The sequence below is a fragment of the Diadema antillarum genome, unplaced genomic scaffold (genome assembly GCF_040938485.1).
Source record: "Diadema antillarum isolate AM-2024a unplaced genomic scaffold, OU_Dant_1.0 seq00000118_RagTag, whole genome shotgun sequence".
NCBI classification, from domain to species: domain Eukaryota; kingdom Metazoa; phylum Echinodermata; class Echinoidea; order Diadematoida; family Diadematidae; genus Diadema; species Diadema antillarum.
In genome coordinates, this window is record NW_027271199.1 from 683,342 (window position 1) to 708,342 (window position 25,001).

Here is a 25,001-nt window from a genome sequence, read left to right on the forward strand (position 1 = left end):
AAAAGGTGTTACTTGAGTCGTGGGGCAGAGTGTAAGTACCTCCTAACCTGATTTAGTTTTTGCCAGTTTATGCATTGTAATCACATTGTACTTTTGCATCAAGTACAGGTTTTCCTTCCTATTGGTCTTTTGTTTCTTTTCTGTCAGGTCAGTGTGTATTTTTCTCTTGTCAGCTTTCTTTTAATTGTTGATATATTTTCTAATATATGCATGTCTTTGTTTTTAGGACATGGTGAAAAAGGTGAACCAGTCCATCCAGGCAGCAGTAGTCATGCTGAAAGGAATTGAGGATGAGAAGGAGAAGAAAGCCAGGCTGACCAAAGAGCTCAGAAAGTCTGAAGGTAAGCCTCATCCTTGTCATCTAATTGTGCTGTCATGGTGGAATGGTTTGTGTTGCCCTCATGTCAGCGGGAAAGGGTCAGGGTTCAAACCCTGTGATATTACTTGCATGTTGAGCAAGATGCACTGTGCCTGAATACTCCTTGCTTTCTAGGTGTATAAATGTGTAAACAGTGAGACTGCTGCTAGTATGACTTGTGCAAACAGTGGGACTATTGTTAGTATTGCCTTTCACAAAGAGAAGGATAGAAAGCAATGTACCATAGAGCTACCCAAATGTTGCATGTGTGTGTTTTTGAATCTACTGCATTGAGGTTCCTCACAGATACCTCACTAGTACAAGTGAAAAACTAATAATTTTACTAGATGTGCAACTTGATTGAGACATCTATCCCAAACTTTGGTTTTGTCCTTTGTCTTTCTGTAATTGCAGCTCTAAACCCATATTAAAAAAAGAAGAAGAGAGAATTGAACCCCCCCCCCCACAAATTACCAAACAAAAAAATAAAGTGTGTCAGTGATGACTGCATGTTGCAGAACAGTCTACTGCCATATCCTCTCTGCCCCCAACAGCCAGCCAGAATGAAGGCTCAGTGGTGGATAACAACAGTGTGGTGGTGTCTCAGACGGGAAGGCAGAGCTCACACTCCTACAAGGGGTCCCAGTGGAGCCTCAACGAGCCCCAGCTACCCTCGGCTGCCCAGCCTGCCACTCCCATTCAGGAGGAGGGCAGTGTTCATTCTGTCATCAATGAGGAACAAGGGAGTGAGACTGGTGAGTAGAGCTACATGGAATGTTTTCTTTTAGAGGGAATGAAGGAAGTAATGATAAGGTGCAATACATCTAATTGTTCCAGCATCTCACTGAATGTTCACAACAAGGTTTTATCCATAATAAGGTACCTTATTTTTAGGTACACAAATGTTGATAATTGACTTGTTAATTTTTCTTCGGTAGTATATTACAAGAATTATCTTTAGTGTGTATGATTTTTATTCATGTGAAACAATATCATTATTACTTGATATTATATCTCTCCCTCTTGTCAAAAAATATGGAATCTCTTTTCATACTGTTAAGTTTGTTCCCATAAATGTGTATAATCAATGTCAAGTTACACTTAACTGACATTGCTGAGTGTGCCTTGTGTATTTATGTCAGTACCCTCAAATTTCTTTCATTTTGAACATTCTTATTTCTGCCCAATACATGCATGCTAGTTGTGTCAAGTGTCACTCTACTGAAAATGGTGTCAATCTTTTATATTTTCAGCTGGAGAAGTGAAGTCATCCCAGCCTGTAGACACCATGAAGGTCGTACTCCCTCCAGAGAGGCCAAAGGTCAAAGTAGTGGTGGAGGAACAGGTGGACAAGACCGAGCTGAAGCTGATGCTCTTTCCAGCCCAGATCCAGAAAATCAGCAACCTGGTGGCCCTCATGGCCCACCAGCGGGACATTGTCACAAGGTCAGTGACCTCTCAACCTCTTCCCAGAATAACCAATCCTCTCCACGTACCTTCCTGCTCTTAAATTGTATTGTGATGTGACTATGAAGAACAATTTCTGAGGGAATATGCTTTTGATTGTTCCTGCAAGGCAATGTTCAAATATAATTGTGAAAAAAAATAAAGATCATGTCCTCTTTTAAACACAACATTAAAAAAAAATTAACAGCAACAATAGACTCAAATATGATTTTGCAAGTTTGAGACAATTGTTGTTTTTTATGTGCAACAGATTTGACATTTGACAGTCAAATTGTACTTCAAACATGAAAGTTCTCCTCTCCCATTCTCCCTCCATAGCAATGCATAAAGGTGTCTCTTCTTTTGTGTGAAATACATTTGAACACATGACCTTCTTGACAGCTTTCCAATTTTGACAGTGCACTCCCTCTACTCCCCTTCCCTCTCTTTTCGTTGACAGATTGGAGAAGAAGCAGGGTGAGTCGGGGAAGCTGGCTGATTGCTTTGACTGGAAGAGTCAACTGAGATATGCCTGGGATGAGTCAAACAGCGCCCTCACTCTCAAGGTAATCAACAATAGACTTTATGATACCATGAAGCATAACATGTTTTATAGGTCAGCACAGAAGTATGCTTTGTAACCACACTATGTCATTCTACAACTGTAACAAAAGGGTGGAGATGTAGAAAGTTAAACATTTTTTTGTTTTATTTGGTTTGTTTTCTATGATACATTAATGCATGATGATATCAAGGTATATTCTGATCTTTTCTGTTAGAGTCTGAAAAAAATATATGGTCGTGAATATCTCTGCATGCAAGGCTTATGAATTGCCAAGTGAATGGAAATGAGTAAAGCAGCACTGCACTCAGGGTGCCAATCACAGAGCTAGTTGTTTACCAACAATCCTTCACCAGATCATTGTCCCCCCATTCCTCATCGCCTGAAGTTCATAACATGATGAACCAGTTCATTGCTGGGGCAGCTAGCTGCCTCTCACAGCAGTGTGTCTATTCCTTGCCTTCGTGGGGTTTAGCGGTCGAGTCCTGCTGAGACAGCAGTATTTTGTTAGTTATCATCGATGGCATCTTCTCACTACCGTGTGTGTTGTACTTGTTCCTTCCAGATCCTAGACGCTGAGTTTGAGTATGGCTATGAGTACCAGGGCTCTGCCTGTCGTCTGGCCCTCCTGCCTGGCACTGAGAAGATGTACTACAGCATGGCCAGCACCGTCAAGTCCCACATGGCTGCCATGTGTGTGGGATCCAATGTGAGTGGGCTATTTGTTTTATGAAAATTCTCATTGAGCATGAGTATTTGACCAAACTGTCATCCATTCCAGCAGCTGTACCTGTGTTATATTAAAAAATACAGAGCCTATCCAGATGCTGTGCATGATAGAAACAGGATGATACCATGATACAAATTTGGTATTAGAATGACAATGAATTAAGGTTTCAGGTATAGATGGAACCTGAAATTGCCCCTGTAGTTGTAAATGTAGTGTCGTTGCTGTCTTTTTTTCCTTTTTTTTCTCCTAGTTTTCTTTGGAATAGTCATTCTTAACTTTAACAAACAAATCTTATCCTGTGCTGTCTATCTGATTTGTTGATAAGAAAACTGTGTGATTCTCTGTTACCTTACAGAAATATTTTAATTGAATTTTTAGCATCCATATACAGGATATTGCATTTGTTGTATAGTTCTCCATAGGCTACTGAGTCGTTAATGATGGCCCAAATGTTTACAATATTTCTTTGTCTTTATCCCTCTCCTTGTACAGTTGAGCGGAAGGGTAGAAACAGTGAGGGAGCTGAGCCGCATTGTTGGCCAACCACTCTACGTCTTCAACTGCACCAAGACTATGGATGTTCTCATGCTTCTGGACATCTTTAGGGGGTTGGCGTCCACTGGTATGTATGATGTAATTTTGTAGTGACATTTTGTCTTATGAAAGTGCTTTAATCCTCATCAATCACACAAAATGTACCATCTACAGTGTATCATTGCATTCATCGATAAGTGATAACATAAACTGTAGATTGTAATGACAAGAAATACATACATTATGATATTCAGCAAGAATAGTCCATACTATGCAGATGTACATGTATGAGTTATAAAATAATTTACCTAATAAAGTATGTTCCCATTCATATCTGTTCAAAGTGTATAGGATCTTATTGGACAGCTGCAGTTGGACATTAAATTGTGTCTCATATTGATATGCAGTTAGTTATTCTATGGGAGCGTGGTTAAAAATGCATTGTTCAGATAGGGACATGTATTTATTCATTTGCAGGTTATCATTAGTGCTTTGTATTACATGTAGTGTAAGCTGTGCAACTTTCCTTTATATGCAACTACTTAAGCTGTTATTTTTGCGAGGGTTTAATTTTCATGAATTCGCGAATCATAGTTGGACCGCAAATTTAACAACACGCAAAAATGTCACCATACGCTAAGGTAGTAGTGTGCTTATGTAGGCCTCCATGTCAATTCGCGAAAACAACAACTCGCGAAAATGTCTGTAACCTCCTCATTCGCGAAAATATCTGTATGCGAAAATAACAGCGTATACAATACATACTGTGTAAAGTTACTTTTTACAGTTAGCAGGGAAAGGTGCACAAGGAAATAATGTACAAGTGTACCTGGTATGTCACAGTAGACCCACTTTACTATCATGTTTGAAGGCATGTATCATTCAGCTCATAAACTATTGAAATGTATTGTTTTTCCTCCTTCAGGTGCGTGGGTGTGCTTCAACAACCTGGCTAACATCGTACCAGCAGCCCTCAGCGTCCTCTCTCAGCTCCTACAGACCTTTCTTGAGGCACTGAGGGCCAAGAGGCCTCACATCCTCTACCCCGCCCTGGGGGAAGAGATCTCGCTGAATCCCTCAGGGGCGTGCTTTGCCACCCTGGACGGCACCCTGGAGGCTCCACCCATGTCCAACGTGGACCGCCACCTGGTGCTGAATTCACCTGTCTCCATGCTGCCGTCACACCTCACTGGGCTCTTCCGCACCGTCTCCGTTACCAACCCAGAATTCCGTGTTGCCATGGAGATCATGCTACTATCTCAAGGTACATTGTACAACAGAGCTTTCTGATTGGAGGCCTATTGTTGTAAATCTGTATAGAGACTTACAATTCATGTATATTGCTTCAGCCAGTGTGCACTTGTAGATCTAAAGATTATTACTTTGCATTTGTCAACTCTCAAGGGCATATGTGACCGTGCACCTCAAAACGAACATAAAGTCGCACACACTGATTTTGCGTGAGGACTGAAAATAAGTGAAATGGGTCAACCTAGCTGAACTTGACTTTTTCATATTTTCTGAAAGAGCGGGTCTTCTTTTACATTATGCTAAAATGTGGTATCATAAAACGGGCAGGAAAGTGTGTTTTTTAGCAGTTTATCTCGAACATTTTTGGTAGAATAGTGTGATTAGGTGTGTCTTTAGAATCCCTTTTTCATTTCTGAAAAACCTTGTCCACACTCTTCACTTTCAACTCTAATAACTTTTGAAAGAATAATGCTACTGCTTTGAAAGTTGGCATTAATTGTGGACAGAATGTGTTAATGAGGCGTGCTTAATTTCAGTTTAATTTGATAATCCCTTCATTGTTGTTACTCTTGTGGTTTACTTCCTTTTTTTGTCCCATTCATCGCACAACCAGCACGGTTTGGTAAAGATTAAGCGCTTGAATAGACATTGTACTTCAGAGCCTCTTTTCTCAGTTCACACTTTTCCTGAGTTTGTGCTTTCTTTCCAATATTTAGATAGGTTAGGAGAGTCCATTTGATTTGAGTTATACATCATTTTAAAGCTTAAAGTCTGTTCTTTCAGAATATGGTCTTAACTAAAAATTCATGTCTGGCGACTTTTTGTTTGTTTTGAGGTGCAGAGTCACATATTATCTTCTTCTTGTAAAGCACAATGGCAAAGTACTGAATGTCCATAATCCTACAGCTAAAGACTTATTGTGATGACGTCTCACGGTGTATGCAATCACCATATCAACAGTGAGAAATCCTCAAAGCCTCATTTTATGCTGCTGTGTTTGCTACGGTTGCATTTTACTACATGTAATAAGCATCACGGCCAAGAATTTTGACCAAACTTACAAAATATATTTCTCATGTCAAGGACCAAGCAATAGAGCTACAGTGTACAATGTATGTGATATTAGATTTAAACTCTTGATGTTGTAATGATGTCAGCACAGAACAAACTGGCAAACTATGGCTACCTTTAGTACATGATTGGTTCTTATTTCGTTTTCTGTGTGTCTTTCTTTCTGTGTAGGCTTCACCCAGGCTTACGATCACTCCACCAGACTGTCTTCCCTGAAAGAGATGTACACTAAGATCATCCCAGCTGGCCTGGCTGTCTCCTGCGACAACAAACTGAGTGAGGATACAACGTTTTTCCTATTCTGTCTCTATTTTTGAAATCATAGCTCATATCACTCTGATCCTTTACTCAGCTATTCTCTGGCATGGTGCATTCATGACATACAATCCACACATAAGAAAGTCACTTTCTTTCAGGGCGGTGAGTTGGCTCAGTCGGTAGCGCGTCTGCCTCACGATCATGCGGCCTGGGTTCAAACCCGAGTCTGGACTGAGCAATGTTGTGTGTAAGCATACCGTCCCCTCTAGCAAGAGGCAAAACACTCTGTCCCTCGAATAGGACATAAAATGGAGGACCCGTGTATGAGAGAGTAACAACTCATGCACGTAAAATATCCCGCTTCATTCATTCATCGCAAAGAGCAGGGTGTTTAACCCGGTGAAGTGGTCCCACCTCACATCCAACTGGATCCTATTGAAGACCAGCTTAACGTAGCTGAATATGGGCTATCCAGCCATCTCTCAGCTGAAAATGAACAAACAAACAAACAAACAAACTTTACCTCAGGCAAAGGGTACATTAGATACTTGGCGTGCATTTTGTGAAAAGACCAAATAGTATTTACAGTTGCACCTGATGCATGATTAGGAGACTCCATGAAGTTATAGGGCACTGCATTAAATGTCAGACCATTCCATTTTCTGTCTAGGGAACTCTTCCTATGAAGGACCCCATGGATGGACCCTGCGAAACATGTACAACGTCATTGTGGAAGCAGGCAATGTGCTGGATGACTTCCAGGCAAGCTTTGTGGAAGAAGAATACCAGATGGGTGAGTTGGTCAGGACTGTTGGGTGCTTGATCTTATCAGTGCTTTTTGATGAATGTTCAGTTACACATTTGTCATTACGAGAATGCCTCCACTCGACAAGATTAGGATACATTTCTTTGAAAGTGATTTATGGTGCTTCAATGATCCATTTTAATATCAAATATGCAATCTTACTAAGCATTTGCAAGGGCAGATGATGAATTTGTGTGTATAAAGAGCCAAGGGAAATTCATAAGCAAGTCAACTTTTAGTCATAAGACCTAGATAGTAATTTTAGGTCCCTGTCAGATATCAAGTGTAGTAACTTCCAGACACTCATTCTCAATTTCCTATACAAAATGTACATTGGTCCAATATCCTGCAAAATTTGGGTAATTTGTTGCATTGATTTTAACTGTCTTCATTCAAACAAACCTTTCCAGCAGTACAGATTTTTCACTATTACAAACTTAAGTGCATACATGTGACAGCTCAGTCTACTTTGTTTTACACATGTATCACTTTGTGTCAGTGCCAGAACTGATATGCACAGTTAGACCTACCCTATGTGCTCTATCATGGTGACCCACTTCTCTACCACAGTTGACTTTAGCTTTTACTGCATCCCCCTCACAAAACCTAATGGCTGAAAAAGATTTAAAAGTCAAAGCACTGACCACATAGCATGTTTTTGAAAGTTGATCTCTGAATCATCCTTCCATTGTTGCTTTTCTTTCCTCCTTTTCTAGCCTTGGCTGAGATGATCAGTATTGAGAATGGAGAGAACCAAGCCTTCAGGAAACCAGACATCGAGGGAGAAGATGACAATGAGGAGCAGATTGTTGAGAAAGGTTTGCATTCTTATGCTCTGTTGTATATTTCATGACTCCATGACCTTTATAAAGCTTATAGTGCTTACACAACTACTGGTACACTGTATACCTTATTGAAAAACAAATGTGCCAAATATATAGTAGTAGATACCTGTATGTGTATATAATGGTATGTGTGCAAGAGGTTTGTCATTGTGCCTTCATCTCATGATAAATGTCTTATTCTGGCAGATGGAAGTCCTTCATTAGCATTTGAACTTAACTGCTGCAGTACTTTTTACTCCATTTTGTCCTCCACTACTGAATATCTGTTTCATTTTCATATTGATATTTCACCGGCCCCTTTTTCAATCATATTTATTAATTAATGTATTATTAATATTATTGTAATTGTTATTATTATCATTGTTATCATACATTTTTATTATTATCATATATTTTTGTATGTTATAGGAATGTTCGAGTTGCCTGAGAGCCTGTCCAAGTACGAGGCTGAAGCCATTGTCACAGCACTGCGTAACACCTTCATGCCACGCCTCCATGGCAGTGATGCGGAAATGTTTGTCACCATGGTAACGGATGTCTTTCCCAACACCTCGGTTGACATGGGCTTTGGTGGACATGATGGAACGTCTGGAGGAAAGAGATCTGGTAGGTTCATGTTTCATAATCAATTTGCATAAAAGAACCATTATAGTACTTTACAACAGCCTTTCCAAGCCATCTTTGACAAATACTTACCAAACCCTGCATTTCTCATGCTTGCCTTCTTCATACATGTACAATTGCTCATGATGTTAACAACTTAATCAACATTAGGTAAACTTTGTTAACCCGTTGAAGACGAGTCCCGAGTATAGTCGGTCAAGTGTCTATTGGAAATACATTTTGTAGCAATATCAGCCCGTCCTAAACGAGATAAGTGAACACACCGTGCAACATGAACTGCAGGTACACTGACTGACATCTCATAACTGCTTTCATAGCAAATCTTGTCACCTAATCTGTATAGGTTTCTCAATGTAACATGGTTTTTCATTTGTCATACTCCATCCACAGAGCTAGTAAGTTTGAACACACCCGTGGTGACCACCCATCCCATCGGTAAGGCCACCCAGAATTTCCTTCCTATGGGTGGAGGAGAGAGACAACCCCTGGATGACATCCACTCTGCCATCGCCGTGGCAACACACGAGCTAGGCTTGCTCCCAGGCACTTCCTTCCAAGCACGCGTGGCTCAGCTGGCACAGCTGATGCAGACACATCAAACAGTGAGTCCAAGATGTGTAGATATGTGTGTGTCTTTAGAGACAATGTTATATACATGTATATGTTGCATGCTTTCAAATACACTCTACTAGTTTATATGCTTAACAAATGTATATCATGCCCAAGTGCAGGTTTGTTTCAATGTGTGCAGTGCTCATGAATGTGGCATGTTGAATAACAATTGTACTATTTGTTTAATAGTTTATGAATAGTATGACGTTGATTTCCCCTGCATTAAGTACTTATAGTCCACACTGAGTGTTATGTTACAAATTGTAGTTATGCTTTTACATTGTGTTTTTCACCATGGAGGACATTTTGGTTTTCTAGCCATGGTTGACCCTCAATACCTGCCTATATATAATATCTCTCTGTAGGTGATTGTAACTGGTCCACCAGGCTGTGGTAAGAGTGAAGTCATAAAGACATTGATGGCAGCTCAGAGAGAGATAGGCAAGACTGTCATCGCTCACAGGATCTTCCTCCAGGCTGTGGAATCAGTGGAGCTACTCGGCAGCGCTGACCCAGACACCAAGTGAGTGAATGTCATTGAAAACAAGCAAACCATTCAATAATAATAATAATAATAAACTCCAAATTTTATTGTCCAAGACTGGAAATTCATTTTGCCCAATTGATCGTGGGCCCGGCAGCCACTGAGCAGCGCCAGATCGACGTTGCTCTAACCTTTTCAACTGTTGAACGGCAAACAAGGTAGCAGCAACTCCCATCTTTTAACGTCTTTTGGTATGACGCGGCCGGGGTTTGAACCCACGACCTCCCGATTGTGAGGGCAGCCGCTCTACTCACTGAGCCAACACAAACTCCTTCCTATCCTCCTCCTCACCCTTGAATAAAGTAAATGAACAGCTTAAATACACACCATTGTTTAATCCGTTATAATCACATCAGGAACATTGTTTCAAAATCAGCACTTCAACAAACTTTCAATAAACATCAAATCTTCATGTTTGCAGAATTTTACTGTGGTTTCCTTCTGCAAAGATGACACATTATTTTCTGTTTCTTTTAGGGTTATCACAGCTTTAATGACTTTTGACTTTTGACTTCTTAAAATCCTGTTCTTGTTATACCAATTGCAAATCCACTCATCTTGGTGACTGAAATATTTACAGTGAGGATATGCTGCACATTATTTCAAATGCAGTCGTTTGGCAGTACTTTTCATACACAGTACGTATCATTCTTTCGCTATAATAAGGTCAAATATTGCTATAACAAGGTCACAAATTAATAGAAGAGACACATGAGTATATCCTTGGCTATTTCAGTTCAAATTTTGTTCTACTCTTTGTCGACACCTTACAGGGAGTGGCGTGATGGGCTCTTCATAGCCCTCCTCCGTAAGCTGTGCCTGGTTCCCATGGCTGACCCTAATCAGAGCAAACCTCTCATGAAGGCACTACATCTTGATGGAGAGGTAGGCAACAATCAACTACTGTAAAACCAACAAATTTTGCATGTATGAGACTTTCCTGCATTTTGCAAAGAGCCGCGATTCATGAAAATAAACCAAAGTATGCGAAAAGGTCAACAACTCTATGTATTTTAGTACAAGTAGTGTACATGTAATTTTTTTATGGTCGACAATTCGTGAAAGTTTCATGCAGCAAAAAAGCCCATTGGCTCCAATTCCTAAAAATTTTCATGAATGTTTTTGTTTTTTTGGCGAATGTTTCTGATTTTTTTTTTTTTTTTTTTAGGAATCGTATGTGCTTCATAATGTCTTTCATGTCACAGTGGTCTGTAGATATTCATGAGTGTTCATTCGATTTTTCTTTCAGAATTGTACATTGTATATTAAAAATCAAATACAAATCAAATCTAGTCTATTCAAATCAAACCATACCATTTATGAGTTATACCAACTTCTTTGTCCACTGTCTTGTGTTTCCTGTCTACAGATCAATTCTGTCCAGATGGAGATCTTTGGTTCCTTGTTTGACCATCAGGGGATGTTGGTTCTCGCCAACAATGAGCGAGTGCACATTCCAGAGAATCTGTCCATTTTCTGGGAGGTATGTACAGTTGTATGTATGTATAAGAATATGAGGGTTTAGTATGTAACATTAATGTGCGTGTCAGAAGCTAGGAAATAAAAGTTGAACATCAGTGCAATAGGTTTGAGTTTCTTCAGTTTGTCTCCCTCTATAAATGAAAATTTGTTTGAATAATATCTTTCTTTCATTTATCAGTGCAATACTTGTTGAAATAGTAGTATAGTTCAAAACGTCTTTGAGGAACTGTGTAAAGGCCACCGCACACTACACGATCAGACTGGTCTTAAAGTCTTAAGCCAAGCTGGGTCTAAAGACCAGTCGTACGACCGGACACCGCACACTATAAGACCCGACTGTAAAGCGCGCAGTGCGCACTGCATGCGCTTGCATTTTACTGCATTGTGAATGGCTGAAAGCCTACGACCAGTCGTAGAAATTCAACATGCCAAATCTCTACGACTGGCGCTAAGACCCAGTCGTACGACTGGAAACTGGCAAGACTGTGACGTCACACTTCTAGTCTTAAGGTCTTAAGACCGGTGAATCGGGGCAAAATTGTGTAGTGTGCGGCGGGCTTTAGATATTACTGGTATCTTAGGAAAAAATAAAACAAAACAGAAAGATAGAACATCAGAAATGTCATTCTGACATACACTATACCAGAATAGTCATATATTTTTCAAGCCAATCATCAACCTTGCCATTTACATTTATGATGGTACAGTGTATTTTTGAGAAGTTACCTGAATACAGTACATTCATAGCATTCTGGAAGTGTAACAAGTTTTTCTGTTCAATTTATCCTATAGACATCACTTTTCAAGGAGGCACAGACCAATCTGATTCCACCTTCTCTAGTCTATGCTGCGGATGAATGTATGCCAATGACAAATGAAGGTTCAATGAAAGAATATTGTGATATTATTCTACTTGTCCTTGTATTGCTTAATGTTTTAATGTGTCTGTTTGTCACAGATTGAGAGCATCACAGAGCTGAATCCAGGCCTAATCTCCCGCGTCGGTGTCCTCTCCATGGACCGATCCGATGTCGACTGGCCCCTCCTCCTGACCGCCTGGATCGACGGCCGTCCCGAGAAGGAGCAGGACATCCTGAAGGCACTGACTGACCGGTACCTGGGTCCCACCATGGAGTACCTGGACCTCTGCACCAGACCGGCTGTCATGACGACCAGCAAGCAGCGGACGAGACCAAAGATGAAACGCATCCTGGACACCAGTGAGAGCAATATGGTCCTCACCTTCTGCAGCATCCTTGATGTAAGACCAGCTGACATTATGTTCGTTGTACACTACAGTTGGGTTAGGGTGTGAAGGAGATTGTTCTCTTTCTGCAATTACAATATGATAATGTTCTTTTGTTGCCAGGAACTTGGATTAGAAGTTGCCGTACCTTTGTCTTTTACTCCAGCATACAGTCAATCCTCCAAACCTTTAACTCATTGAGGACGGGTCCCGAGTATAAACTGGGCAAGTGTGTGTGGGAAATGCGTGCTGTAGCAAAATCAGCCATGCTCAAAGGGTTAGCTGATTGTATAAAGTTAGCTGGCCCACTCAGCCCTGACAATGTTCCCCAATGTTCCTCAGTCCACAAGAATACCATATTTGAAAAATTGGGATCAGGGGATTAGTTATAATTCCTCTGTCTGTTAGCAGTTAGTTTTCAGATATCTGTGCCAATCAGTAAAGTGCAGCAGATGTGCCAATCAGTAATTAAGCTCTGTATAGGTAATGTGGGTTGTAATAAAATATATAATATTGTCTTGCTTCCCAGGCCATCATTGCCCACAATGCAGACCTGACTGACGAGCAGTATGAACGCTACATCAGCTTCGCTGCTGTCTGGGCATTTGGTGGGACACTGGAGGAGAAGCACCGCTCCACCTTCAGCCACTGGTGGCGCTCTACATTTGAGGATCGCGCTGTTTACCCCGAAGAAGGAGAGGTGAGAATAAGACACTGAAACTACTTTGTCAGCTGACATGTGTTCAAGGGTTTAATTTTCACGAATTTTGTGAACCAATGTTTGATAGAGAATTTTGCAACTTGCAAAAGTGTCACCACGCACTTACAGTGTACTACATTCTCGGCGTCAATCCGCGAGAACATCTCACAAAAATGTCTGTGACCTACATATTCATATCTGTATGTGAAAATAACAGATCATATAATATTCAGTTGATTTGTTCCAGTGTGGGTGTAGAACTTATATTGAGAGGTCACTTCACACTGACCATTTGATTTAGATACCATACGGGTACCTCATCTAGTATACAAAACATATATACAGTGTACAAATTACATTTAACCTTCAAGTATTGTAATACGTGCTAGGCGTTTTTTTCTTACATTTACCTAATACACTTTGGGAATTATGGAATACAGTACAGTACATTTCCCTGTAAAGCTTAACTATAATTTTCATATTCTAAATGGTATGAATATGAACTTTTCAAAGCAGCACCTGCCTTTTATTATAACCAACTCTGTTCCATTTGCATTTTTACCTCAAGGTGTTTGACTACTTTGTGGATGGTGAGAGCCAGGAGATGGTGAGCTGGGGAGAAGCCGTCCCTCCTTACAGCATGCCACCACACGAGGGCATCCCACTGGATGCTTTCGTGCACACTGTTACAACTGAGGTAAGAAGGTTTACCTCTAAGACAAGTCAAATCCTCCATCTAAACTCTCTCTTGGTGCAACAGTAATGAATTAATGCAACCATTTTTATTTAACATTTTAATCTTGTAAGATATGTTTTGTTTTCAATGTTTCTGTTTCTCTTTTTTTTTTCACTTTGTTATTCTTGTGCCAATCTATATAAAAAAAAAAGAAGAAGTTTTGTTTCTCTAATTTTATGTCAGGTATGTAAAGTGGTCTGGCTAGATGCCCTTGTTATTGAACCTGTTCAAGACCAGCCATGCCCTTTAGGTGCCATCGACTGGTACCATTCCGTCATGAGCACCATTACTGCCTTGTAAATCTACAGTATCAACCTTATTGTGTTGTGAAGATGGATATTGAATGCAAGTCCATTGATTTTTATAATTGCTGTCAATGATAATGCAGGATTGGCTTATTTATGTATTTCTGCGTTTTTCTTTTGTATACAGCAAATCTCCTACCTGCTGGGCCTGTTGTCCGATGCTGGCAAACCAGTGATGCTGGTGGGTGAGGCTGGGTGTGGGAAGACTTCCATCATCAATGATCGCATCCGCACAGTGTGCTCGGGAGAAGTGGCTGAGGTTCTCTCTCTCACCATCACAGCCAACAGGTATCCCTTCCTATCCTAAATTCTCGTCTGATTTCATCTCTGTGGCTTGATATGACTTTTTGAGAAAAGAAGTAACTTCTATGCTGTGACCAAAATATATAATTTGTAATCCACACTCACACTTACACTATTTTTTCTACTGCCACTGCAACTATGTATTGCAATTCTGCTTTTGAGATATTGTAAGTACAGATATCAAAGTATGATGGACATATTGTTGATGATGATAACAATACCCCTCAAAGAGGTGTTTATCTATTTATATATTATGTTTTTTTTTATGAGGTATTTGCTATCATAATTGTCTTGTTACTTCTTTATCATTACTCTTTATTTTAGGAGTGTTTTGAAGGAAACAGCAATAAATATGTGTAGCATCTGTACTGGGCTGACATTGAATCAAGGTAGGTCGACTACCATGTATCAATAGCTTATCTCTCTGATATCTTCATATAAGTGACCATCAATTGATTCCTCATGCAGGTTCACCACCAGTCGTGTGCTGTGGCAGCGGCTTGAAGAGAGGCTAGAGTGGCGCCATGGCCGTACCTATGTACCCAAGGGCAACAAGAAACTCATGTGTCTCGTGGACGACCTCAACCTCTCCTTTGTAAGTCTTTATTATTTTTCTTCTTTAGGCGAAACTCCTAAAGGCCTTTTCAACACTAGTATACAAACAGTGGAATGTTCACAGGTTTGCTGTTATGAGAAGTTTGAGCATTCAATTCAGTCTGCTAGGTAATTCAGGCCAGTTACATGTATTATTTCATTCAGTTTACTCCTTGAGGCAAAAAACTATGAACAAATCTGCAGTCTGAATGAACAGTGTTATAGTGCGTGCTACAAAGTTTATACAATTTTATGTCCCATCAACGCAATCAATAAAACACCTCACAATTATCAATCAAAATGTGTTGAAAAATAACAACGATATTGGCAACGCATACCAAGCACATGATGGCACCTCAATTGTAGCTCGCTTGCCATCACAGAATGTCTTGAATTATTTTGAATTTTGTTGGAAAAATAATGTTCTCTGTTTGGCAAATGTCTCACCTTCTTAATTTCCATTTGACCTCCATCCTAGGTTGACCAGTTCCACCACCAGTCAGCCCCAGCCATGGTCCGCCAGCACCTGGACTCCGGAGGCTTCTATGAGCCTGATACCCACCGCATGCGGGAGGTGAAGAATGTGACTTATGTCACCACGGTTAACCCCATGACCCCTGCCAGTGTGCCCAGCCTAAATCCTCGTCTTGTCAGACATTTTGCTGTTCTTGGCATGCCTTATCCCAAGTAAGTGGGGCTTCAACATATTTCTAAACTGCAGATATGCCTGCATTTGTTATATCAAGTCTAATAGAGATCGTTTGTCTGTCATATTTCTTGTTTTTTGTTAGTCTGCTTTTTTATTTAATTTGTTCTGTTCAAGTATGGCATCTAAACATATCAGCTGCCCAATGCCTACCCCAAAACCTAGCACACCTACAGCAAAGAGCTAAAAATCAGGATCGAGTCAAGTCAAAGTCAACCTTTCCTACCCCAAGTGCACATATATTTTCTTGAAACAATATCCAAAAGATATCAAGTGATTCTCTGTTATGTACACACTTAGTAGCTTTCACTCTTTTTTTCTGCTTGTGAGATATGATGGGGTACAAGGCAATAAATTGTCAACTTACCCTTTTCATAACTGATATAAAGCTGATTGAATGTGGTTTACATGATCCAGATGACAATGTATGAATTAATGAGATCTGTCGCCTGTATACTCACCTTCACGTCATTTGTTCTGTGTCCCTCCAGGAATTCTCAGGTCCACTACATCTTCACCACCCTCCTCCACACCCACTTCCTAACCCCAGCCACAACCTCCTCCAGTGCTGGCAAGGACCACAAGGTAGGTTAACCCTTCTTTCACCAGTTGCCATTGAAAATAGCTCCTTACTAACAGGTGCCGCAAGCAGTAATATGTCACTTACATCTGACTGTATGTCTCTATATTTTGTGGAGTCTCTCTATGTATCCACTACAAGTAACTGCAAAAGTGAAGTAAAGAAAAAACAAATAGATGCCAGTATATTCATCAAAGCTCGATTAACCCCATAAAACATGTGTTGTACCAGTATCCATTTACATGTATCTTGCCTTCGTTCTCACTTAAAGGTAACCCATTCAAGCAGCTACAATGTATGTCACTGTGTTTATGTATCTACGAACTGCAAAAGTAGAGAAAAACATATTAGAGATATATTTATCAAAGCTCAAGATCTGCCATGGACTTTTGCATTATAAATATATACAGTACCTAGGCATATTGATTATAGAACAGTCTTTATTTATGTCAATGTACTGAATTAATTTTCTGCAGTGTACTACTCATGTACGCACATCATTGTGTTGTGACCAAAGTAGACGATTAAATTGTTATTTAGTCAGAGAAATTGTTATCCTTCAGACCCAATGCTGGACTTTATGAATTTTTCTTGGTATCTCTTTTTACTGGCATAGATTAACTTAGGTTTATACCTCAATTGATAAATTATTTAGAGTATAATCTGTTCCATATGTTTATACTCCCTGGAGTAATTTGGTTATTTAACCTGATAATGTTGATTGTTTTTATAACCAGAAGCAGCACTTGATTGACAAGGAGGAGGAAAAGATGCGAGCCCTCATCTCCATGGTAGTCAACGTCACCATCGAGGTCCAAGAGAGGATGCGGTCCATGTTCCTAGCAACGGCTGAACGCTGCCACTACATCTTTTCTCTCCGAGATATGAGGAGGCTCTTCCAGTAAGTCTCCTTACTCCCTTGTAGATCCTTTCTTAGCTGAAATACAACTCACTGGTCAGTTTGTCTGGCACTTTATTACTCCATTCCTCCTTTCTCACATCTTTATATCAAAAGGACCGCCTTACTGTATTCATTTGTCGATCTCTTTTTGTATATTTTTTGTATTGTGCTTAAAATCCTGATAGTAGAAAGTAATTCAGTTTGTTTGTTTGTTTGTTTGTTTGTTTGTTTGTTTGTTTGTTTTTTTATTCTACCTGATAAAAGAACCATGCTCAAAGCAGAGGTTTTTGAACAGGAAGAGACTAAAAATGTTCTGTTTTATAAGATAGTACTACTTGACCAGGACAATACTTGATGTTCAAACATTGGACGGATGTATCTTTTCTTTTTAATTGGATTTAGTTCATGAGAAATCCTCTAATTCATTATTCTTTTCAAACAGGAACACTTGTCTCTCCCTGAGACCAGGCACCAATACCGACAACCTTCTGTTGCTCTGGCGGCATGAGTGTGAGTGGGTCTATGGTCAGCGGCTGGTCAGTCCTGTGGACTTTGACCGATACAGCCTGGCCTTCTACACGGCTGCCCGCAAAGAGTTCACTGCTGAGGAACCGGTAAGGAGTCCCAATTCCTCTTTGCTGTGACTCTGGAATTCTCACTCTGGTGTATTCCTGCTGTAATAGCATAGTTTGCATGCAATCCCCTTGTAAATTCCATGCATGTAATTTCACCTATCAAACAAATTTATGTGATTGAGTTCAAATCAAAATGTGCCTATACAAGAGTTTCAGTTGACAGTGAAGTGTAATCAAGGCTAAGTGTGTACACACGTATACTCTGTTGCCATCATTTGAAATGATCATGCTCTATCTTATTATTATTATCATTATTATGTTTTTGGTTGCATGTTTAATTGGTTGATTTAGGTTTTGTGAGGGGGGGGGACTTAAAAGAATGTGGCAAGCTTTGCACTTATGTCAGCATCATTTGCTAAAGAGATTTTCAATGCTTGTTATTGCAAGTTGCAGTTACACATAATGCAGCTCTTGTAATCTAAAAAGCTGTAAAAAAAGGGGAAAAAATTAAACAAACATAACAAGCAAACAATCAAATAGCCATGAAAAGCATAACTGCATATGTAGCAATTCACAATTACTGCTGTAATATGCATGTCCCTCAATGGAGCAAGCTGACAGCACATGGTGAAATTAAACTCAGTAGCTGATCAATAATCATCCAGTCCCCCACCGCCTCCAGCTGTTCATACATTTGATATTTCCACTTGCATGATACATGTATCTTCACTTTCATCATAATCAGTCTTAGTTTCACACACTTTAGTCAAGGTCAAATGATGAGTTACATCTCCTCAGTTTCTGTAGCAATGCATGATTTATCATAGAATTCACAGACTTCATATAAATTGCACACTATTCATCCCATGTCTACAATACACTTCATAAATTCATCAAGCACCCCAGTATATATAGCATGTAACCATGCGTGAACACATCACCACCACAGTTTGTTTATGGCATTATTACATTCACATCACAACTTCAATTCTGTTTTTTCCTCTAATGACATGTCTACTGTACATCATTTGCCCACTGTTTTTATTGCATTATCTATACACTGACTCATCCACTGCATGTTTGTGAAATCAAAATGTCCAAACCACCCACCGATATTCAGGAGCAAGCTTACGTGGCGTGTCTATCATTTCAAAATGCACTAGAGTATTCTGAACATAGTACCAGTTCATTATTGATAGGTACATTGTAGCTGTCAGTACTACATGTAGGTACTATATACACAAATACCCAATTTGTGAAGTGTAAACGTCGTGTTATATTTTGCATGCACAGTTTTTATGCCTCCGCCACGAAGTGGTGCCGGAGGCATTATGTTTTCGGGTTGTCCGTCCGTCCGTCCGTCCGTCCTTCCGTCCGTCCGTAATGAATTTTGTGGACAGGGTAACTACCAAAACCTTTTGAGGTATCCTAATGAAACTTGGCATGTATGTGTATTAGGGGGTGAAGTTGTGCCTATCAACTTTTGGGTGCACATGCTCAAGGTCAAAGGTCAAAAGGTCAAGTTCAAATGATTAAAATTTCACTATTTCCCCCATATCTATGCAATGCCTAAAGATATTTTCTTGAAACTTAGTGTATACATGTATTACCCAATTAAGATTCTCTGGTGAAAGTTTGGGGTCATGAGGTCAAAAGGTCAAAGGTCAAAAGGTCAAGTAAAGTGTTAAAATTTTACTTTTTTCTCTGTATCTTGGAAATTGTTCAAGGTATCTTCATGAAACATAGTATATATGCATGTACTGACTGGCAGTGGTTATCTAGGGAATTCAGGGTTCATTGGGTCAAAGGTCAGGGGTCAAAGGTCAAGGCAATACTTCAAAATTTTACTATTTTCCTTATATTTATGCAATGCCAGCAGGATTATTTTGTTTAACTTGATGTATGCATGTATAACCCAATAGAAATTATCTGGGATTTTTTTTTTTTTTGCCAAGAAGGTCAAAGGTCAAAAGGTCAAAGTGAAAGTGCTGAACTTACTTCTTTCTCCATATCTCGGAAGTGGCTCAAGTTATCTTGAAACTTAGTACATATTTATGTATGTTCTGCCTGACAGTGATTCTCTTATAAATCAAAGGCCAGATGAAAATGATAACAATTTACTGTTCAATACAGAAATTGCACTTTTTCTCCATACATGGTACCTTGAAAATTACTCGGTGCATAAACTTATGAAAGGGTCAAAGTCAAGTTAAAGTTCTTAAATCCCCAAATACATGCTCTCCTCCAATTCATCCAATTAAACATACACGTGTAGGTCAAGGAAGGTAAACATTCAATACATTTGTGACAAACATGTCATTTTGATATTTTGCCAATTTTGTTAAAATGTAATCACACATTGTCCACATGTACTATAGACCCATTAGGAGAATCATGCATTATGGCGGAGGCATACCAGTCGCCATAGCGACATTTCTAGTTTCTTGTTAAATCTCATTTATCTCTCACTAACCACCATTGCCCTAACCTTGCATCCTGCTAGTCTGAGGCGTACAGCCCCGGTCGAAATGCCAGAGCATTCATGAAAGGAGACAAAGTGGTAGGAAGCTGTGTGCTGTGTGCAGTCATGACTGCAATTTATTGTTTGATGTGCTGTGATCATGTGGAAACTATTTCTTGGGCTAATATTTAAAAAAAATAGTGTCTGTGGAGCAAGCTGAAGAACTATCCTCATTTTTTTTTTGTATTTCAATTGGTGTTATGTTTTTATTGTTTGTAACTGATTTTATGTTTCAATCCAGTCCTCTTTTTGAATAATTATAGCCATGTTTGTCCTGCCCTTTCTGTGTACAAAGATTACATTTTGAGCAAAGGACTTCTTTCCTTACTCATGCAGGCATCTGAACCAAAGTATTCACCCTAAATGTAAATTATATCGTCCCTGGGGCGACAAGACCTCATATCTACCAAATGTCAAATGTTCAGGAGAGCCAAAAAACATGGCAGCCAAAGCACTGTGGCGAATGGGATAGCCTTTCTTTTGACATGCAGTGGTGGCTTCATTTTTGGAGTAAGACAGTTGGGATTTGGACAGGACATCACATTAACCCATTATTTGACCATTAGTCAAAAAAGTCATTTTCACCAAAATTGCAGATACAAGGTCTAGTCATCCCAGCGACGATATGTTTCTTTGATGATGGATGATATGTATTAGTTCATTTGAACAGAATGGTGCACTCTCATCTCTAGGTGCATATCTTGAACAGTAGCTTTCTTGGTCAATTCCATGACATGGTATTGTGACTTTGGTGTATTATAACACAGCTACAGTGTGTACATCCTCAACATACCATATGGAAATTTGTGTGCATTGGCTTTGTTTGTGGTAGACTATAGCATGATTTAACTTGTTATTTTGTACTCGATGGAAACATATCTATTTGTTGGAAAATGCAACATACCTGTTTATGCCTAATCTTCAACGCGTACATATATAGCCATATAGAGAGTATACTATTTTGTTCTATTCAGTGTCAGCAAAATGATTGTGTGACATAACCAGTTGGTGAAGATGCCATTGCATTTTTCTTCTGAGATTAGTGAGCAAAGTTTTCATGGTGGTGGGATGACTTGATTTGTTGTGATATTCATTCTCTGAGCTGAGTTTGTGACTTGACATTTTAGTCCTTCAGTGAGAGATTGGGTGCTAAAGGTCAAACATAATATTATGTAGATGAAATGTGTAGAGTTCTGCATACATAATGTGCATTTTACTTTGTATTGCTCGCCTGTTAAAGCAAGTATGCACTGGTTAAGATGCAAAATTGATGTAGACTTTGATGATGAATCACTTTTAGTATTTTTAATTGAATAGACTGTGAATCCAGTCATGCAAATATGTCTGAAATATCCGTGAAATGGTTCTATTAGTACTTGTGTCTATCATAGAGTGTAGGAATCAAATGAGGTATGCAGAAGTGGATTAGACATATCTTTTCATAAAATTTCTTCACTTGCTTATGTGTCACAAATATAGAAACAATATGTGTTCTTTTAGCATTCCATTCCCACGTTATCACTTAGCAGTAATAGAAGCAGTGCATTCATGACAGCAAAGTCAGTTCACTTATGTACTTGAAAGTAAATGATGAGATACACTTTACCAATTTTTGCTTTGGCCTATGAATCATCTCATATTATCCTGACATAGCTGCTGCTAATGTTTCCTATAATACCCGTAAAAGAAAGTAAAAAGTCCCATTGCAAATGAGGTATGTGCTGACACTCTTTGTGGAATCCTCCTTTCCCACAGCTGCAGCTGACCATCTCCCCAGAGCAGCCCCTCTTCAGCAACCTGGTCCAGCAGGATTCCGGCATCGTGACGGCCGGCGGCTACCGGTCATCTCAGGCCACCAGCAGCACAGCGGGCGGGGCAGGGGACTATGAGAATACGGACCAGTACCAGCCATGCTCGGAGGTTGGACGGGTCCAGCGCCTCCTGCAAGATGCAGTGGAGGAGTACAACAAGGGACACCCAAAGATCAAACTCACCCTGTACAAGGTAGGAAAGACCACCTGTCCCTGTTACATAAAACTACCTGTCATCAACTTTCAGAAACCAATGATAACTACCATGGTAACACTATTTCATGCCCATTCAAAGCCAAGATATCACTGATGGTTACCACTGATTTGCAGAGTTACTATTAATTGCAAGTTAACCATAAATGTAGTTTTAAGCAACAGGACCGAGGCTAAGGTTCTGGCTCGTATCAGGGCAATTACCTCCTGAGGACAATTACCCTCTGACTAAATACTAGTATGTGATAACCTAAGAGTAGAGATAAGGGTTAGGTTTAGGGTAAGAGCTAAAGTCAGGATTAGGTTCAGTTTCAGGATTAGGATTAGAGTTGGGGTCAGGGAAAGAGTCCTGGGTAATTGTCCAGGGGGCAGTTGCCCTAAAACCGGTCCTGCTAACTGCTGCTTTTCTCCCTTGCTCTGCCAGTCTTGATCAGCAGTGCACCTGTTGTCAGTATACTGTAGGTCAAGGAATTGTTTTCAGCCGCACACTTCATGTCCTCTTATGAAGGGTAGTCATTATAAAGTGTTCTTTTGAATGGAGGATTGTTTGTGGTTGGAAACACACTCTACTTCTGTTTTAACTTTTAGGAAAAGATACTGTCATGCCAAATAAAGTCACCTGACTTTGGTTAGAAATTATCAAGTTATACTGTGATGACTCTGGGTATTTCATGCATTTTTGATCACTTCTCAGTGTTTAATTAAAGTACTTAAAATGTTAATTTTGCTTTAATGTACAAATTAAGATGATATCCATGAAAGACAGAAACTTGATCTTGTTACAATGTGAGAGTTTCTCAGTGCCTCACCAAATGCAACCACCATCATGCACTTTCTTATTAAAAAGAGTTGGAGTTCATATCCAAACTTGTCCCTTCAAATTTGCCTCTGTCAGGAAACCATCCAGAGGGTGTGTCGTCTGGCCCGTACCATCATGTCGCCCCACGAGGTGGGCCACGCCCTGCTTGTTGCCGATGGCAACCCGGGCCTCAGCAACCTCTTTGCCCGACTAGCAGCCAGCCTGTGCGGCTTCAACGTCTTTGAGATCAGCTCTGCTCCAGCCGCCTCATCCAGGAGCTACAAGGTGGACCAGTTCAAGGCAGACCTCGTCACGGCCTACTCTAAGGCTGGTGTTAAGGTCAGCAACAAATATGTTGTTGCCATGATTAAATTTTCTGTTTGTTCATACAATGTATATGTGTGCCGTTTTGAAATTGTGACCCTGAATAGGTGCCCTAAACACATTTTGCTCTCTTTCGAATATCATGTAATTATTATTCAGGCTTCATTAAATGAGTCCTCTGCTTGCTTATCAATGCAAAAATATTTACATTGAATGGGTGATTGCCCTGTTAGTGGATAATAACAATTTACTGAAAGATTGTCTGTCAACAGCAATGATGTTGAATTATATCAGATACAAGTGTACCAGATTGATACCAGAAGTCTTAAAGAGTTTTGCATGAATACAAAAGTAGTAAATATATTGTTTAAGTTCCTTATTATGTTTTCTTTATGAGAGAAACTGTGGCATAATGTGTCTTTAAGCCATGGTTATGCGCTGTGTTATTTTGTTTTCTTTCTGTAATAATGTAATATGACTTAGGCAGATTTGCAATTATCTAGTGTGGTATATGCAAACTGGTGTAAGGGGATCAAATAGCAATGCATTATTACCATGCAGGTATAGTGACCATTTGTGTATGAAATGTGTTATTTGTCTTTTGTACAGGGAGAGAAGCTCCTGCTGCTACTAACAGAAGAAGACCTGTTGGAGGAGGACTTCCTGGTCTACGTTGAAGAGTTTGTAGTGACTGGAGCCATCACTCATCTCTTCTCCAGTGAGGAGCAGACTACCATCATCAACTCCATCCGCACTGAGGTCACAGCAGCCGGTCTCACCTACACCAGGGAGACAGCTTGGAACTTCTTCCTCAAGTGAGTTGTGCCAATATATTTTGCTTTCTGTATAACATGGATCGAAGAATATATTTTTAAAGTAAGTTGTACTAAAAAGGTAAGCAAAGTTGTATTTTTGAGCATTGAGTTGTCATTTTTGTTTTCATGCAAGTTGTACCAGCAAACGAAGATCAAAGAATATGCAGACTTCCCAACCATTCTGAATTTGGAGGAAAGAATCTGAATTTTGATCTTACCCAGCATTTGTTTCAATGTGAGTTTCCTATCTTTTTTGATAAGTCAGTGACACACTTCTTTGGGAACTGCTCTTTCTTTCCTACTTTTGAGCCAAATCATCCCTATTTTTTCACTCAGAGAATTTGGGAGGTCTCAATATGTTTGTGAAGTGAGATGTGCCTTAAGCGTCATTTTAACAGAGCCTTTGAATCTGGAGTTAATGCGGCAGCATCTGGATAAAGCTTTAGTGTGCTTTATTCACTGACTGGCACACCTTAATGAGAGCTTTAACACTTCACAGATGAGTGCAGATATGTGGAAAACATTTGCCAATGAATAGAAATTTCCTAATCCCCCTATAGTGGACTGAGGTGCATTGCTACACCTGAGTGGATTTGCTTGCTTTACATGTAGGTCAAATTTGAATGGATCATTAAATGCTGATGAAAAAAGCTGGGCACCTGGACAAGTTGTGCCTTACACAAAAAGGGTTGAGGAATCTTTTTCTTTGTGTTAGGTGATTGTTGTGCTGAAGTGCAACCATTTTGTGAC

General features: G+C 39.8%; 1 protein-coding gene across 1 annotated transcript in view; it reads left to right on the forward strand.

Annotated features, from left to right (window-relative positions):
- Window positions 1-25,001, forward strand: part of LOC139727080 (uncharacterized) — a 90,602-nt gene that overhangs the window by 30,770 nt on the left and 34,831 nt on the right. Inside the window, exons 35-62 of the mRNA XM_071638058.1 lie at window positions 227-345; window positions 917-1,113; window positions 1,612-1,804; window positions 2,265-2,370; window positions 2,932-3,075; window positions 3,589-3,718; window positions 4,556-4,894; window positions 6,124-6,228; window positions 6,881-7,003; window positions 7,732-7,833; window positions 8,269-8,466; window positions 8,875-9,086; window positions 9,462-9,619; window positions 10,414-10,525; window positions 11,010-11,123; window positions 12,081-12,383; window positions 12,898-13,068; window positions 13,637-13,765; window positions 14,237-14,397; window positions 14,881-15,007; window positions 15,485-15,693; window positions 16,204-16,297; window positions 17,030-17,193; window positions 17,636-17,807; window positions 20,272-20,328; window positions 22,045-22,293; window positions 23,209-23,451; window positions 24,046-24,251. Of these exons, the coding sequence (XP_071494159.1) occupies window positions 227-345; window positions 917-1,113; window positions 1,612-1,804; window positions 2,265-2,370; window positions 2,932-3,075; window positions 3,589-3,718; window positions 4,556-4,894; window positions 6,124-6,228; window positions 6,881-7,003; window positions 7,732-7,833; window positions 8,269-8,466; window positions 8,875-9,086; window positions 9,462-9,619; window positions 10,414-10,525; window positions 11,010-11,123; window positions 12,081-12,383; window positions 12,898-13,068; window positions 13,637-13,765; window positions 14,237-14,397; window positions 14,881-15,007; window positions 15,485-15,693; window positions 16,204-16,297; window positions 17,030-17,193; window positions 17,636-17,807; window positions 20,272-20,328; window positions 22,045-22,293; window positions 23,209-23,451; window positions 24,046-24,251 (4,637 nt within the window). The remainder of the gene's footprint in view (window positions 1-226; window positions 346-916; window positions 1,114-1,611; window positions 1,805-2,264; window positions 2,371-2,931; window positions 3,076-3,588; window positions 3,719-4,555; window positions 4,895-6,123; window positions 6,229-6,880; window positions 7,004-7,731; window positions 7,834-8,268; window positions 8,467-8,874; window positions 9,087-9,461; window positions 9,620-10,413; window positions 10,526-11,009; window positions 11,124-12,080; window positions 12,384-12,897; window positions 13,069-13,636; window positions 13,766-14,236; window positions 14,398-14,880; window positions 15,008-15,484; window positions 15,694-16,203; window positions 16,298-17,029; window positions 17,194-17,635; window positions 17,808-20,271; window positions 20,329-22,044; window positions 22,294-23,208; window positions 23,452-24,045; window positions 24,252-25,001) is intronic.